Raw genomic sequence first — 11,355 nt, forward strand, 5'->3', positions numbered from 1 at the left:
CACACACACACACACACACACACACACACACACACACACACACACACACACACACTCCTATGGGCAATTTAGAGACACCAATCAACCTAAACTGCATGTCTTTGGACTGTGGGAGGAAGCCGGAGTACCAGGAGAGAACCCACGCAAGCACGGGGTAATTACAAAGATCTCTTTCCATTACTGCATTATCTTGTCTATGATTATCAAAAGTAACACACCCCAGTGTTAATCACACCCTTGAATTAGATTCACATTACAAAAACTGTAGCAGGTGACATTTAAAATCATGATTTATATAGTAGATAATGTAAAACAATAAGGCACCAAATGCAGGCCCTTAAAAAGAACATTTAATCCAACATCTTTGATGGACAAGTTAACAGACTTTTTGCTGATAAAAGAGGTTCTCATTTTGCAGTCTGTGTTAAAGCAGTACTCACATGTACAGTGAAGGACTAATTGGTTCTAAGACACAGTGTGACACTCATTTACAATTATTGTTGTAGTTACACAGGTAGTACAAGGTCTGTCTGAACAACTTAAAAACTGATTATTCTAAATAAATTAACTGCCAGATTTGTGGTATGTGTATCATTAATAAATATGTAATTTTAAAATCTTTTCTCAGATGATGAGGCCTATAAATAGCACAACCTACTTTGTTAAAATGCTGCAGGCTGCTACATTTGTCATTTAATGCTTCTCCAGAACATTTTTTATGATGAAGTGACCCACTAACCCCAATAAACAGCTCCAGTAACCCACTGCACAGCCCTATGTTGAGAGCTATCTAGAGGTTTACGCCCAAACTTTCAAATTCTTTCATCTCATTTTAAAAATTCTCTCACGTCTCTGAAGGTTTGAAGAGTGTATGTTCTCCTTAATGATGTGACCCTCCACCCACCTGGCTGCTGTCCAGGCCTGGAGTACTGTCCACAGCAGAGGGCGCTCCAAGCCCGTCCTATCCACCACAGTAGAGGAGGGCACCTCCATCCAGCTGAGGTGCCCATCTGACTCCTCTAATTGCTTCCTTCCTGCAGTTAATTGGTGCCAATCCTTCCAGCCTCCAAACCCAGCTCCAGTACATGCACAAGCGGAGTTACTATTTATTACTGTGTTCATTCATGTCAACATACATCTACATTACCAGCAATTATTTGATTGTTATGCTCTTTCTGCGGGTGACCAAGATGCAACATAAGATGATCCTCAAGTTCCCAAGCAATCATGGAGACAAAGATCTAGTCACTATGTTTATTTACAGCATGGTGCAGAACAAATTGCACTTGGAGCCGTTTGCAGCTTCAGGATCTCAATCTGAAAGAAAATGCAACCTAACTAGGGTGACATCAAACATAACCAAAACCAAAGAAACCAAGCTGCATGGACCTACCTCCCTAACTAAACAGGAGAAAACATGTTTAACAAAAATCGGCAGCCCACCTCTATTAATGCCAGAGATCTAGTAAACTATGATCGACACAAAAAAAAGCACCAGACACAAAGGTCAAGATGAACATGGCCGGTTGCTGAAGAGAAGGCTGAGCTCCTTAAGTCGGCTTATTGAGATCACCTGTCTCAGCCAACAGAGAGCTGTCAGCCTGCACACAAATGACGGTAAACTGCTGCACCAGCACTTTAGCAGCGCATTATCATGAATTTACTCCGCAAAGTGCGAAAATCTGATAATGTGCCTTATTTATCATTTATCTATATTTATACAGACCCAAAAGCTGGTTTTAAGCACGTTTATTAATGTAGCAAATCCCACTAGTGGAGTAATATATTTTGACGACAACTTTGTGTTTGTTTGTTTTGGTTTTTGCAGTTTTTGGCGGGATAGCAGTAAAATAATGCAGGAAACCTAAATATCTGTCACTACTACTCACAGTATTTGTGCGTGTCTCCCGTCAATGGACCTCCATTCTACTATGACCCCTCCCACTTCTTTTTAACAGAATTAGACCCGCTGTAAATAAAACTTACCGGTTAGCGACTACCTAGGTGGGTGCTGTGTTTCAAGTGTCAGTTAATCATTGCGGGAAACACTTTCAGTGAGAAATGTTAATAATTTCAGACAGTGTTGTGTGTTCAAGGCAGGCGTGTGTTTCGCGGGGAAACGGGCGGAAGGATACAGGGGAGGAGGAGTGCTGCGGGGTTTTTATTGCAGCCTGTGGAGGACTCAGCTGTGACTGTCACGCTGCTGATGACAGATACCGGCCCGTTGGTGCAGCCTTTCAGCGACACAGCCTCACCGACACCGTCTGCAACGCCTACGCTGAAGGATTTAATGTCACTTTCCTATTGGATTAACTTTCCGCTCCTTTTGTCTGCATTTTGGATCCATTTCGCCCCGTGTTTTTTTTCGCCGGCTATTTCAAACATAAACGGTAAGGGATCTGGTGGGTTTCTGGAGCTGCACGCCACCTTCGTACAGCAGTGGGGTCAAGAATGTTATTAGTTTATCGTCAGTAGCCGCTTGTTGAAGGTGGGATTTGCTCTCTAACTCACTGTCAGTTTCCCAGCTAAGCGCCTGCTGCTGCAGCAGCACCGGTGCATGCACGCAAGGCGTGCAAAGAGGGTGGATGTTTTGAAGTGACCATGTGATGTTGCCGGAGTAAAAGTGACAAACGACTCTCCTGCAGATCTTTATACACAACAGTTGATCTCTCTCTCTCTTTCTTCACCTAGATTCATTAAGGACGAAACCCTCAGAGACATGATGCCGCTGAGTTCAAGTTTAGCCAGTAAAAACTATGACTATGACTACGATTTTCTTCAACCGTATTTCTACTATGACACCGAGGAGGAGAATTTCTACCCTCAACAGCTTCAGCCTCCGGCACCGAGTGAAGACATCTGGAAGAAATTTGAACTGCTGCCGACCCCTCCCCTCTCCCCGAGCCGCCGTCCGTCCCTGTCAAGCCTCTTCCCCTCCACAGCGGATCAGCTGGAGATGGTGACCGAGTTCCTGGGCGACGACGGGGTTAACCAGAGCATCATCTGCCACGCCGACTACTCCCAGACATTTCTCGAATCAATCATCATCCAGGACTGCATGTGGAGTGGCTTCTCCGCCGCGGCCAAGCTGGAGAAGGTTGTCTCCGACCGGCTCGCCTCCCTGCACGCCGCGAGAAAGGAGTCTGCGGCCGGCGACAGCGCGGAGGATGGAACATGGAAGATGAACAGCAGCTACCTGCAAGACCTGAACACATCCGCCTCGGAGTGCATCGATCCATCTGTGGTTTTCCCTTATCCGGTAGCAGAGGGGCCCAAGCAGGGTGCAGGGACGCCGCCAGTTAACATTAAGGATTTGGGACTGGACACTGCCAGCAGCAGCGGCTGCAGTGACTCTGGTAGGCTATGAATATTCACTAAGCGTACAGTCTCACCCGTATGTGCGAACGGGAATTGTCCCCAGCACAGTGTGCAAAGATGAAAGCAACCACTTCACGATTAAAATGAGGCCAGTTTTATATCATGTGATTTGCATTTGGGTTTTCAGGCGGGAGGTTGCTGTTGCGATGTCATGTTGCAGACTCTTGTGAGGTTAGCTAGTCGGTATGACCGCATGTTAAGTAATCAGTTGACATGGAAGAGGAGTGGGGAAATGAATTGTACTATACCCACCCCTTCCCACTGTGGTATGCATTTAGCTACTGACTGGATCAGCAGTAGCCTTGATGCTGAAGCAGAGGGTGATTGTTCTGATCTGTGCTGTGTTGCAGAAGATGACGATGGAGATGACGAGGAGGAGGAGGTCGATGTGGTCACAGTGGAGAAAAGGCAGGTTGTGAAGCAGTGTGACCCCAGCCAACTGGAGACAAGACATCCCAGCCCGCTAGTGCTGAAGAGGTGCCACGTCTCCACCCACCAGCATAATTATGCCGCCCATCCACCCAGGAGAGAGGAGCAGCCAGCTGTCAAGAAGCTAAAACTGGAGAGCGGAGGTGGTGCTGGCTACAGCAGGGTCCTCAAACAGATTAGCAGCAACCGCAAGTGTTTAAGTCCCCGGACGTCTGATACAGAGGACTACGACAAGAGAAAGACTCATAACGTGCTGGAGCGCCAGAGGAGGAATGAGCTGAAGCTCAGCTTCTTTGCCCTGCGGGACGAGATCCCCGCAGTGGCCAACAACGAGAAAGCAGCCAAAGTGGTGATCCTGAAGAAGGCTACAGAGTGCATTTACAGCATGAAGTCAGACGAACAGAGACTCGTCTTGCTGAAAGAGCAGCTGAGGATGAAAAGTGAACTTCTAAAGCAGAGACTCTCACAACTGCAGCGCGCTCTCGCTTAAAGTTTAAAATCAGACTTGTTGGCATTTCGTTTTGTTATGCAAGTTTAAACGTTAGGCTGTACAGCTGCATGTAAAATAGATTACATTTGCAATTTTGTATTAGTCTGCCTCAGTTGAAGTCAGAATTAAATATTTAAGTTTATTTTTATTAATAAAATATTAAAAACAGGGTAACCCTGTTGAGGGCCCAAACTAAAATATACATTTGTATGTTTTGTATATAATATTTCATATATTGTATTTTTGGATCTCAAATGGCTGGATGTTCACAACCAGTTTTTTTTATATAAATTTTTTTTTTGAAATTGTCCTTGTTCTTTCAGTGCAAAAAAAACCCTTCAGAGTAGGAATGTCTGGCACAACTTCACCTACTGCAAAACAACCTTAAGAGTTAAAAACTCCAGCAACACTTGTACAACTTCAGATCTAACAATAAAGGTGTTCGTCATTCTGCAACTGTTGCTGGAGATTTGAAGTCTTCAGTATGAAAACGCATCACAGCATCCACTATGAGTAGACATTGACTAATACTGTATGTAGTGTGCACGCAGGGACAAGGAGACTAGGGCATGCATGGTTGCATAGTTTGTATAAAAGTCATGTACTGGCTCTGACATGGAGTAAGATGCTCATTTTTAGGGGTAATGACACAGTGTCCTCTGGCTGGTTGAAACAAGGAATGATTTCACCTGAAGATGCAGTTTTGGTACTGTCCTAGTTTGATTCCATCACAGTAAGGTCTATGATCACTCATTTAGAAGCTTTTAAACTGAACCTGGTGTACGACAGTTAATCAGGTTGCACTGAAGATTATTAATTTAGATTATCTGCATATGCAGACTCCAAACTGTTTATAACAGAACATGAGGATACTACCCACATTTACATCCTTCAGGGAATATTAATGAATGTGGTCAAATGCAAATATAAACACTAAAAATCAATAAATAAACCTTTCAGTTCCTTAAACACTTAATCAATTACACTGTTTCTAATTCATAAATAGCCACTTTGTCATGTGTCACACAAGATTTAGGTCAAAATTGTGGGTGTAAGAAAACAGGTTGTTACACAGCTGCAATCACATTCATGTAAAATATTTTTAGACTATTATTTCTATAGGCCATTACAGAATATGACATAATAGTTTTAAGTTTACATACTTGTGGGTTAAATATGTGAAATGAGTAATAAAAACTCTAAAGAACAATAAGTAAACCTTAAAGTGTGTCACAGTACAAATGTGTATTATTGTCAAACAAGCTATCGTTTCTGTGACAAGTTAGAATATTACAGAAATATGATTAAAAGTTAAATATTAATGAATAACAATCAGTAATACCAAATAAAAACACAAAATAACCACAGGCAGTGATGGAACACAGATTCTTTACCTGCAAAATTAGCAATACCACAGAGTAAAAATACTCTGTTACAAGTTAAAGACCTGCATTCAAAATATTACTTAGGTACCAAAAGAATATTAATTATGCGGAACTGCCCTTTTAACATTATGTATATCATATTATTGGATTATAGGCTAATTATTGAAGCATCACTGTATACACCACATTTAATGGTGGAGCTATTAACTACCTTATATAGCTATCTTACTTATAATTTGAAGTACTATTGGGTAGCTTGTGAATGTCCCACTGAGGATCAATAAAGTTTGTTTCATTAATCTGATCTGAAAAGTAACTAGGTTTGAAGAAAAGTGTAATATTTGCCTCTAAAATGTAGTGAAGTGCCATAAATGAAAATACTCAAGTAAATATACCTCAAAATGGTAATTAATACTTAAGTAAAAGTACTTAGGCTGCTCTCCACCAGTGGTAATACCTCACAGTTAAGCAGCACATACATTCTTATGCGGTAGCCTATTTAATATCGTAATATGCCCGTGTTGTTGTTATAACGTTAGATTTAGTTCAACGACTTTTCGGCCGTCGCCGTGACGTCACGCGCACCATCCCGAGCTCTCCGGTGAGCGCGTGGTGCTGGTAGCGAGCACATGGACGTGAGGTCGAGATTTGTGTCTGCGAGACGCTCGAGTGATAAGCAGGAATAAAAAACGGAATAAAATCCACAAGGATGCAACAAACCAGCCTGAACAGCCCGGTAAGAGCGTTTTATATGCTTTCTATCGATACACTGCTCCTTTTAAAGAAATCTTTAATTATTCTCATTAATAGGTCTGATTATATTAATATCTTTATCGTTCAACCTTTCAATGGAAAAGTTACTGTAAAGGAGTAACAGGAACTGTGGAGCTGGTTTGATATAATTGGAATAATGCATGTGGTGACACGACATGTCTGAAACTATTGTTCTCAGTGTGACTCTTGTCTGGCTTCTCTATTGTCTGTCCAACTCCCCTTAACACTCCAGAGTTTAGAACAGGGAATGTTAAATTCACATTTTTTGTTAGTCTGATGTTATTTCAGCTGATCACACTGATGAAGGGCTTACTCTATATACTATACTGACGCTCACATTGTATACCTACAAGGTTTTATTCTCTATATGTGGAGCACAAGTGTAGTGCTGCTGCAAGCGTCATTCTATCTCTGCTGCCAGTGTAATAGTGCAGTTGTTTGGATTATAACAAAAGGTAATAAAAGGTGTCTGAGTTACCCTCTCCTCAATGTATAGGTTATTTTGTGCATTACGAGGAGCTTGTTTATTTCCAACACAAGAAGAAATATCTGTAACTGCATTTGAGGTACAGCTACACTAAGGCATGGATTAGTGATGTGGGTTCACTGTGTGGTCTGTCAGGGTGGGCAGGGCAGCTGTCTAGTGATCAGGGAACGAGTGCTGTGAGTAGCTATTATGAGTTCAAGCCTCCATAACAACATGCATGCACGCTGCTGATATGTTGTCCAGTAAAACGCTGAATCCTTGGTCTCAGGAGGTGCCCTAAGGTCATTTTGTCAAAAATTAACAATACCCAGTGAACGGTTTGGGGCTTATTTTCGGGTTGAGAAGCAGTTTGTTCAAGCTGGGCTCAGTTTGAGTAAAAAGTGAATGTTTTTCACCTGTCATGGTTATGAAAAAAAAAACCCACTACCCTGCTACACTTTAGCCCAGTTATAACTGTGACATCTAAACCCTGATGTCTTTTCACCTACAAATCACAACAACAATGCTTACTGGGTGGCGTTATCATCAACAGCAGCTGGAAGGTTTGTCTGTTTTTGCAGACAAACAACGATTCAAGAGACTATTCATTCCCATAGTTTAACCACAATGTCAACTACCCGTGTTAATGAACTCAAGCACAACTTTTCTCGTCACAGAGCTAAGTGTTAGAAATAAATAAGACATTTAACAGCACTGACTGCTGTGATTTCTAGAATCCTCTTCTAATCATTTGCATAAAAACGTTTTGGTCTATAATGACTCGTTTTTAACCACTTTTAGAAGCTGCAACTCATCTGTGTTTGTTTGGATTTGTACATTTGCAAAAATGGTTTATAATTGATGTTTTTTTTTTCATCCAGACAGTTTTATCCACATTGTGGAAAACTCCCTGTCTCAAATGTTAAGCTACTGCTAACACATATTATTGTTTAGAAAAATCCTAGACCTCAGACATCTTGTTTATTTTTACTAATATTCCAAAAGATATTCAAGTTATAGTGATATAAAAGAGAAAAATTGCAAACCATCACTTTTGAGAAGCCAGAAATAGCAAATATTTGTTTGCATATTGTAATAAATAAACAATTAGATGTGTTAATGTTTCTACAGTGTTCACTACTTGGTATAGGTATAATGTTGATAGAGTCACAGTGAAATTAGACCCATAGACGTGTGCTATTCTTCCAATAAGCAAATGAACTTTACACAGCAAATGCTGTGTGTGAGTATATTTAGAGAGCAGTGTGTTTTCCGGGCAATCTGAGCCAATCTCCACTCTCAGTGACTGAACACACAGTTTTCAGGTACACTAGAGGCCAAGGAGTACATGGAAGTCCTCTGTTAGGTAATCGGTGTTTTTCAGGGTTGGAAGCTGGAACAGATTAAAGCCTTTGATTCTCCATAAGTCAGAAATGTAGCGGCTCAGCAGCTAGACTTTTCTCCCTGGCCGTGTCTCATTTTACAGCATTGCAAGTATCAAATCACATCACTTTCCTCTTTGGGAATACACCACCTGATTTGCATTCTCTGATTCTGTCTCTTGAGTTGTCAGTGGTTTTTTTTTTATTGGCGTTGACATCCTGTATTTGGCTATCAGCTCCCTGCCTGCACAGTGTTTTCAGTGTGAAGCGTTTGACCATGTGAAACTCTTTAGGAAAACATCTCTGAGAAATATGACACCTGTGCTCTTGGATCCAGTACCACCACTCAATGTCAGAGTGAAATTTAAATTCTCCTTAGGATTTACACAAGGAAATATAAACCACTATGGTGCTGTAGCTAATGTGCACAGCTTTCCATTTTTCAAAACAGAATAAAACTGATTTTGTGGAATTCCACATATTTGTGGAATTTGCTTTTATACTTTAGCTTCAAGCCTCTGGGCGCCCCTTCAACTTCTGTGGTGTGTGTTTTGGCTATGTATCTGTCTATGTATCTGTCTGAGTTTCTTTTCATTCAGCTTTTGGGAGGACCTGTCCTGCTGTTAAGTTTGTATTCCACTCAAAAAATAGAAGATAGCAAGCCTGACTGACTTTCACTTGTAAAGCTGAAACTAGTTAGCGTAGCTTGCTAATGTTAGGACCAATTTCTGCTATTAGTTCAAGTTACTGTAGCATCTGCTGAGTCATGTGCCAGATTTCCATCCAAATTCAGCACAACTTTAAAGCAAATTTCCATGAAATCAGCAAAAGAAATGCAAATTATATCATCCACCACTGTTTAGGAGTTCGTTCATCGAGATAAATGCCTGGTGGCACTATTTCAGCTGTCAAATGCCATTACCCATTGCACAAGAACAGGGCACTGCAAAATGACTACATTAAAAGAGCACTCACAGATACATACATGCACATGCCTCATGAGCTGCTGAACTGGTACCCAGTAATCCATCCATGAGTGTCATCCTAAATCTAACAGAGTTCTTATGACAAGTCATTTTTGGTCACAATTCAGCTTTTCAGTCTGCTAGTCTATCCATATTCATATGGAAAAAAAAGATGCTGATACTACAACAGGTCAGCTTTTTTTCTGTTTACATGTGGGGGATGTCAGTGCATAGCAGAGCGCAGAGAGCACTGTCATACACTATACTGTAACAATTATCCTTATTAAGGCACAGCACAGCAGCTGACTGACCTACTCTCTCACAAAACTTTTTTTTTTAAAGTTACTCGTAATTATATGACAGCAGCAGCAGAAAATGATGCTAGCAAGCAACTGTTTTGCATCCGTTTCAGTGATGTTTTGTAAGTAAACACAGGTTAACTATTGACAAGATTAATGCAGGGGTCAGCAAGTATCTGCCACAACAGATTCAGATTAACACTGTCTATTAATATTACAGAAAATATCCTGGAAATAATAAAACACTGTATTAGCATTGTATAGGCGTAACGCTGAGCTAAAACTTTATTAAAATAAATTATGCATGGGTCATGGTCAAGTCTCATACTAAGAATGCTGCTCCTCAGTACGGAATTGATGCAGGCTTGTCATTTAACATGGAGACAAAGGCACTCCTGTAAAGATATCAGATAAAATTCAAATCATGTACAGATATGAATAAACAGGTTAGGTTCTATATCATATCCTTAGCATGATTTAAACCAAGATAAAGCACAACAGAGACTAGTGCTTATGTAATACAGGGGTAACAGATAGAGTTGATGATATGGCACCGTAAAGTTCAGCGAAGCTGAATAAAGATTTTAAAATAAAGTACTTTAAATTTATTATAGTTGTTATAAAATGTTCCAACAAAAATGGCATCAAAATGTCCAGAAATAGGAAATGAAGCCATTAATGGTGTCCTGCCTCAAGCTGCTCCATCAGCAGTCTGAAAACATACACAGAAAATAATGTTTCTATCCTTAATATTTGTGCTGTGTCTGTAAAGGTGCCAGAAATGAGCAGGGAAAAAGGTTAAACTTTTGATTTGATTTGATTTGATTTGATTTATTCTTTCAAGCATGTAAAACAGTTGATATGACAACACACATAATTTTACACATAATCCAATATCAATTTGCTTATACCTAGTACATGCTTGAATGGAGTAGGAAGAAGTCAGACTTATCCAGTCCTACCCCATGACATCATCTTACCATCATTGGTTTGCAAGCAGTAAATCATTCACTTCTACCCACACAAGTATTATACTAAAAAAAAAAGATAACGGTGTTAACATTCTTACATCACACAAGTAATATACTAAAGAATTATTACAAAATGTACACCACACCCACAATTGTCCATGTAATTAATCATTAAGCCTGTTCTTGCATATATCTTGATTGACACATACCTTTATATTTATGTTTAAACTCATCAATATTCTTACTGCTTTTTATGTCCATACCTAAATTATTCCATAGATTTACTCCACTTATGGAAATACAAAATCTTTTTGTGGTTGTACATATAGCATGAATTTTTAAATTTAACTGACCCCTTAAATTGTATCCCCCTTCCCTTTCATTAAATAGTTTTTGAATTCCACCAGGTAATAAATTGTTCCTGGCTTTATACATAAACACAGCAGTCTGATATCCCACTAAATCAAACAATTTTAACAATTTAGACTGTATGAAAGCTACATGTGTGATCCCTGTACCCCATCTTATGCACAATTCTTATCGCTCTTTTTTGTAATATATACAATGGTTGAAGTGAACTTATGTATGTATTTCCCCAGTTTTCAACGCCATACTCTAAGTATGGTAAAATCAATGAAGAATACAAAACGTGTAGTGCTTTCCCGTCCAAAATATATCTAACCCTCGCCAATATCTATATATTTTTTGCTATTTTGTGCTGAACATATCTGATATGAAATTTCCAGGAGAATTTGTCATCAACTATGACACCTAGAAATTTAATTTCATATACTCGTTCGATATTAGCTCCCCCAA

General features: G+C 40.0%; 2 protein-coding genes and 1 long non-coding RNA gene across 6 annotated transcripts in view; 2 read left to right on the forward strand and 1 right to left on the reverse strand.

Annotated features, from left to right (window-relative positions):
- ankha (ANKH inorganic pyrophosphate transport regulator a) overlaps positions 1 to 11,355 on the reverse strand; it is a 90,116-nt gene that overhangs the window by 20,740 nt on the left and 58,021 nt on the right. Inside the window, exon 1 of one of the 2 annotated variants that reach the window (XM_020619767.1) lies at positions 1,890 to 1,919. The exons of the other annotated variant lie outside the window; for it this stretch is intronic. The gene's annotated coding sequence lies outside the window, so the exon portion shown is untranslated. Of the gene's footprint in view, positions 1 to 1,889; positions 1,920 to 11,355 lie in introns of those variants that run through there. 2 annotated transcript variants of the gene reach the window in all.
- myca (MYC proto-oncogene, bHLH transcription factor a) lies at positions 1,519 to 4,808 on the forward strand. 3 transcript variants are annotated; one of them, XM_020619770.1, is made up of 3 exons: positions 1,519 to 1,617; positions 2,692 to 3,356; positions 3,729 to 4,808. In XM_020619770.1, the coding sequence occupies exons 2-3, from the start codon at positions 2,720 to 2,722 to the stop codon at positions 4,295 to 4,297; spliced, it is 1,206 nt and encodes a 401-aa protein (XP_020475426.1). In that variant the 5' UTR covers positions 1,519 to 1,617; positions 2,692 to 2,719; the 3' UTR covers positions 4,298 to 4,808. The 3 variants fall into 3 exon arrangements, with proteins under 3 accessions (XP_020475426.1, XP_020475425.1, XP_020475427.1); XM_020619769.1 differs by lacking the exon at positions 1,519 to 1,617 and adding an exon at positions 2,006 to 2,390; XM_020619771.1 differs by lacking the exon at positions 1,519 to 1,617 and adding an exon at positions 2,006 to 2,390 and having other exon boundaries at positions 3,732 to 4,808.
- The window catches only part of LOC109971490 (uncharacterized), a 29,897-nt gene continuing 24,839 nt past the window's right edge, over positions 6,298 to 11,355 (forward strand). The window contains exon 1 of the long non-coding RNA XR_002276555.1: positions 6,298 to 6,418. This is a non-coding gene — a long non-coding RNA (uncharacterized LOC109971490). The remainder of the gene's footprint in view (positions 6,419 to 11,355) is intronic.

Source organism: Monopterus albus, unplaced genomic scaffold, assembly GCF_001952655.1.
Source record: "Monopterus albus unplaced genomic scaffold, M_albus_1.0 scaffold226.1, whole genome shotgun sequence".
In the NCBI taxonomy this organism is placed as follows: Eukaryota; Metazoa; Chordata; class Actinopteri; order Synbranchiformes; family Synbranchidae; genus Monopterus; species Monopterus albus.

Bases quoted from the DNA above. Each gene is read 5' to 3' on its own strand.
- myca (XM_020619770.1), top strand. From the start codon at position 2,720: ATGATGCCGCTGAGTTCAAGTTTAGCCAGTAAAAACTATGACTATGAC. The intron at 3,357-3,728 runs GTAGGCTATGAA...GCTGTGTTGCAG, and splicing joins CAGCGGCTGCAGTGACTCTG to AAGATGACGATGGAGATGAC.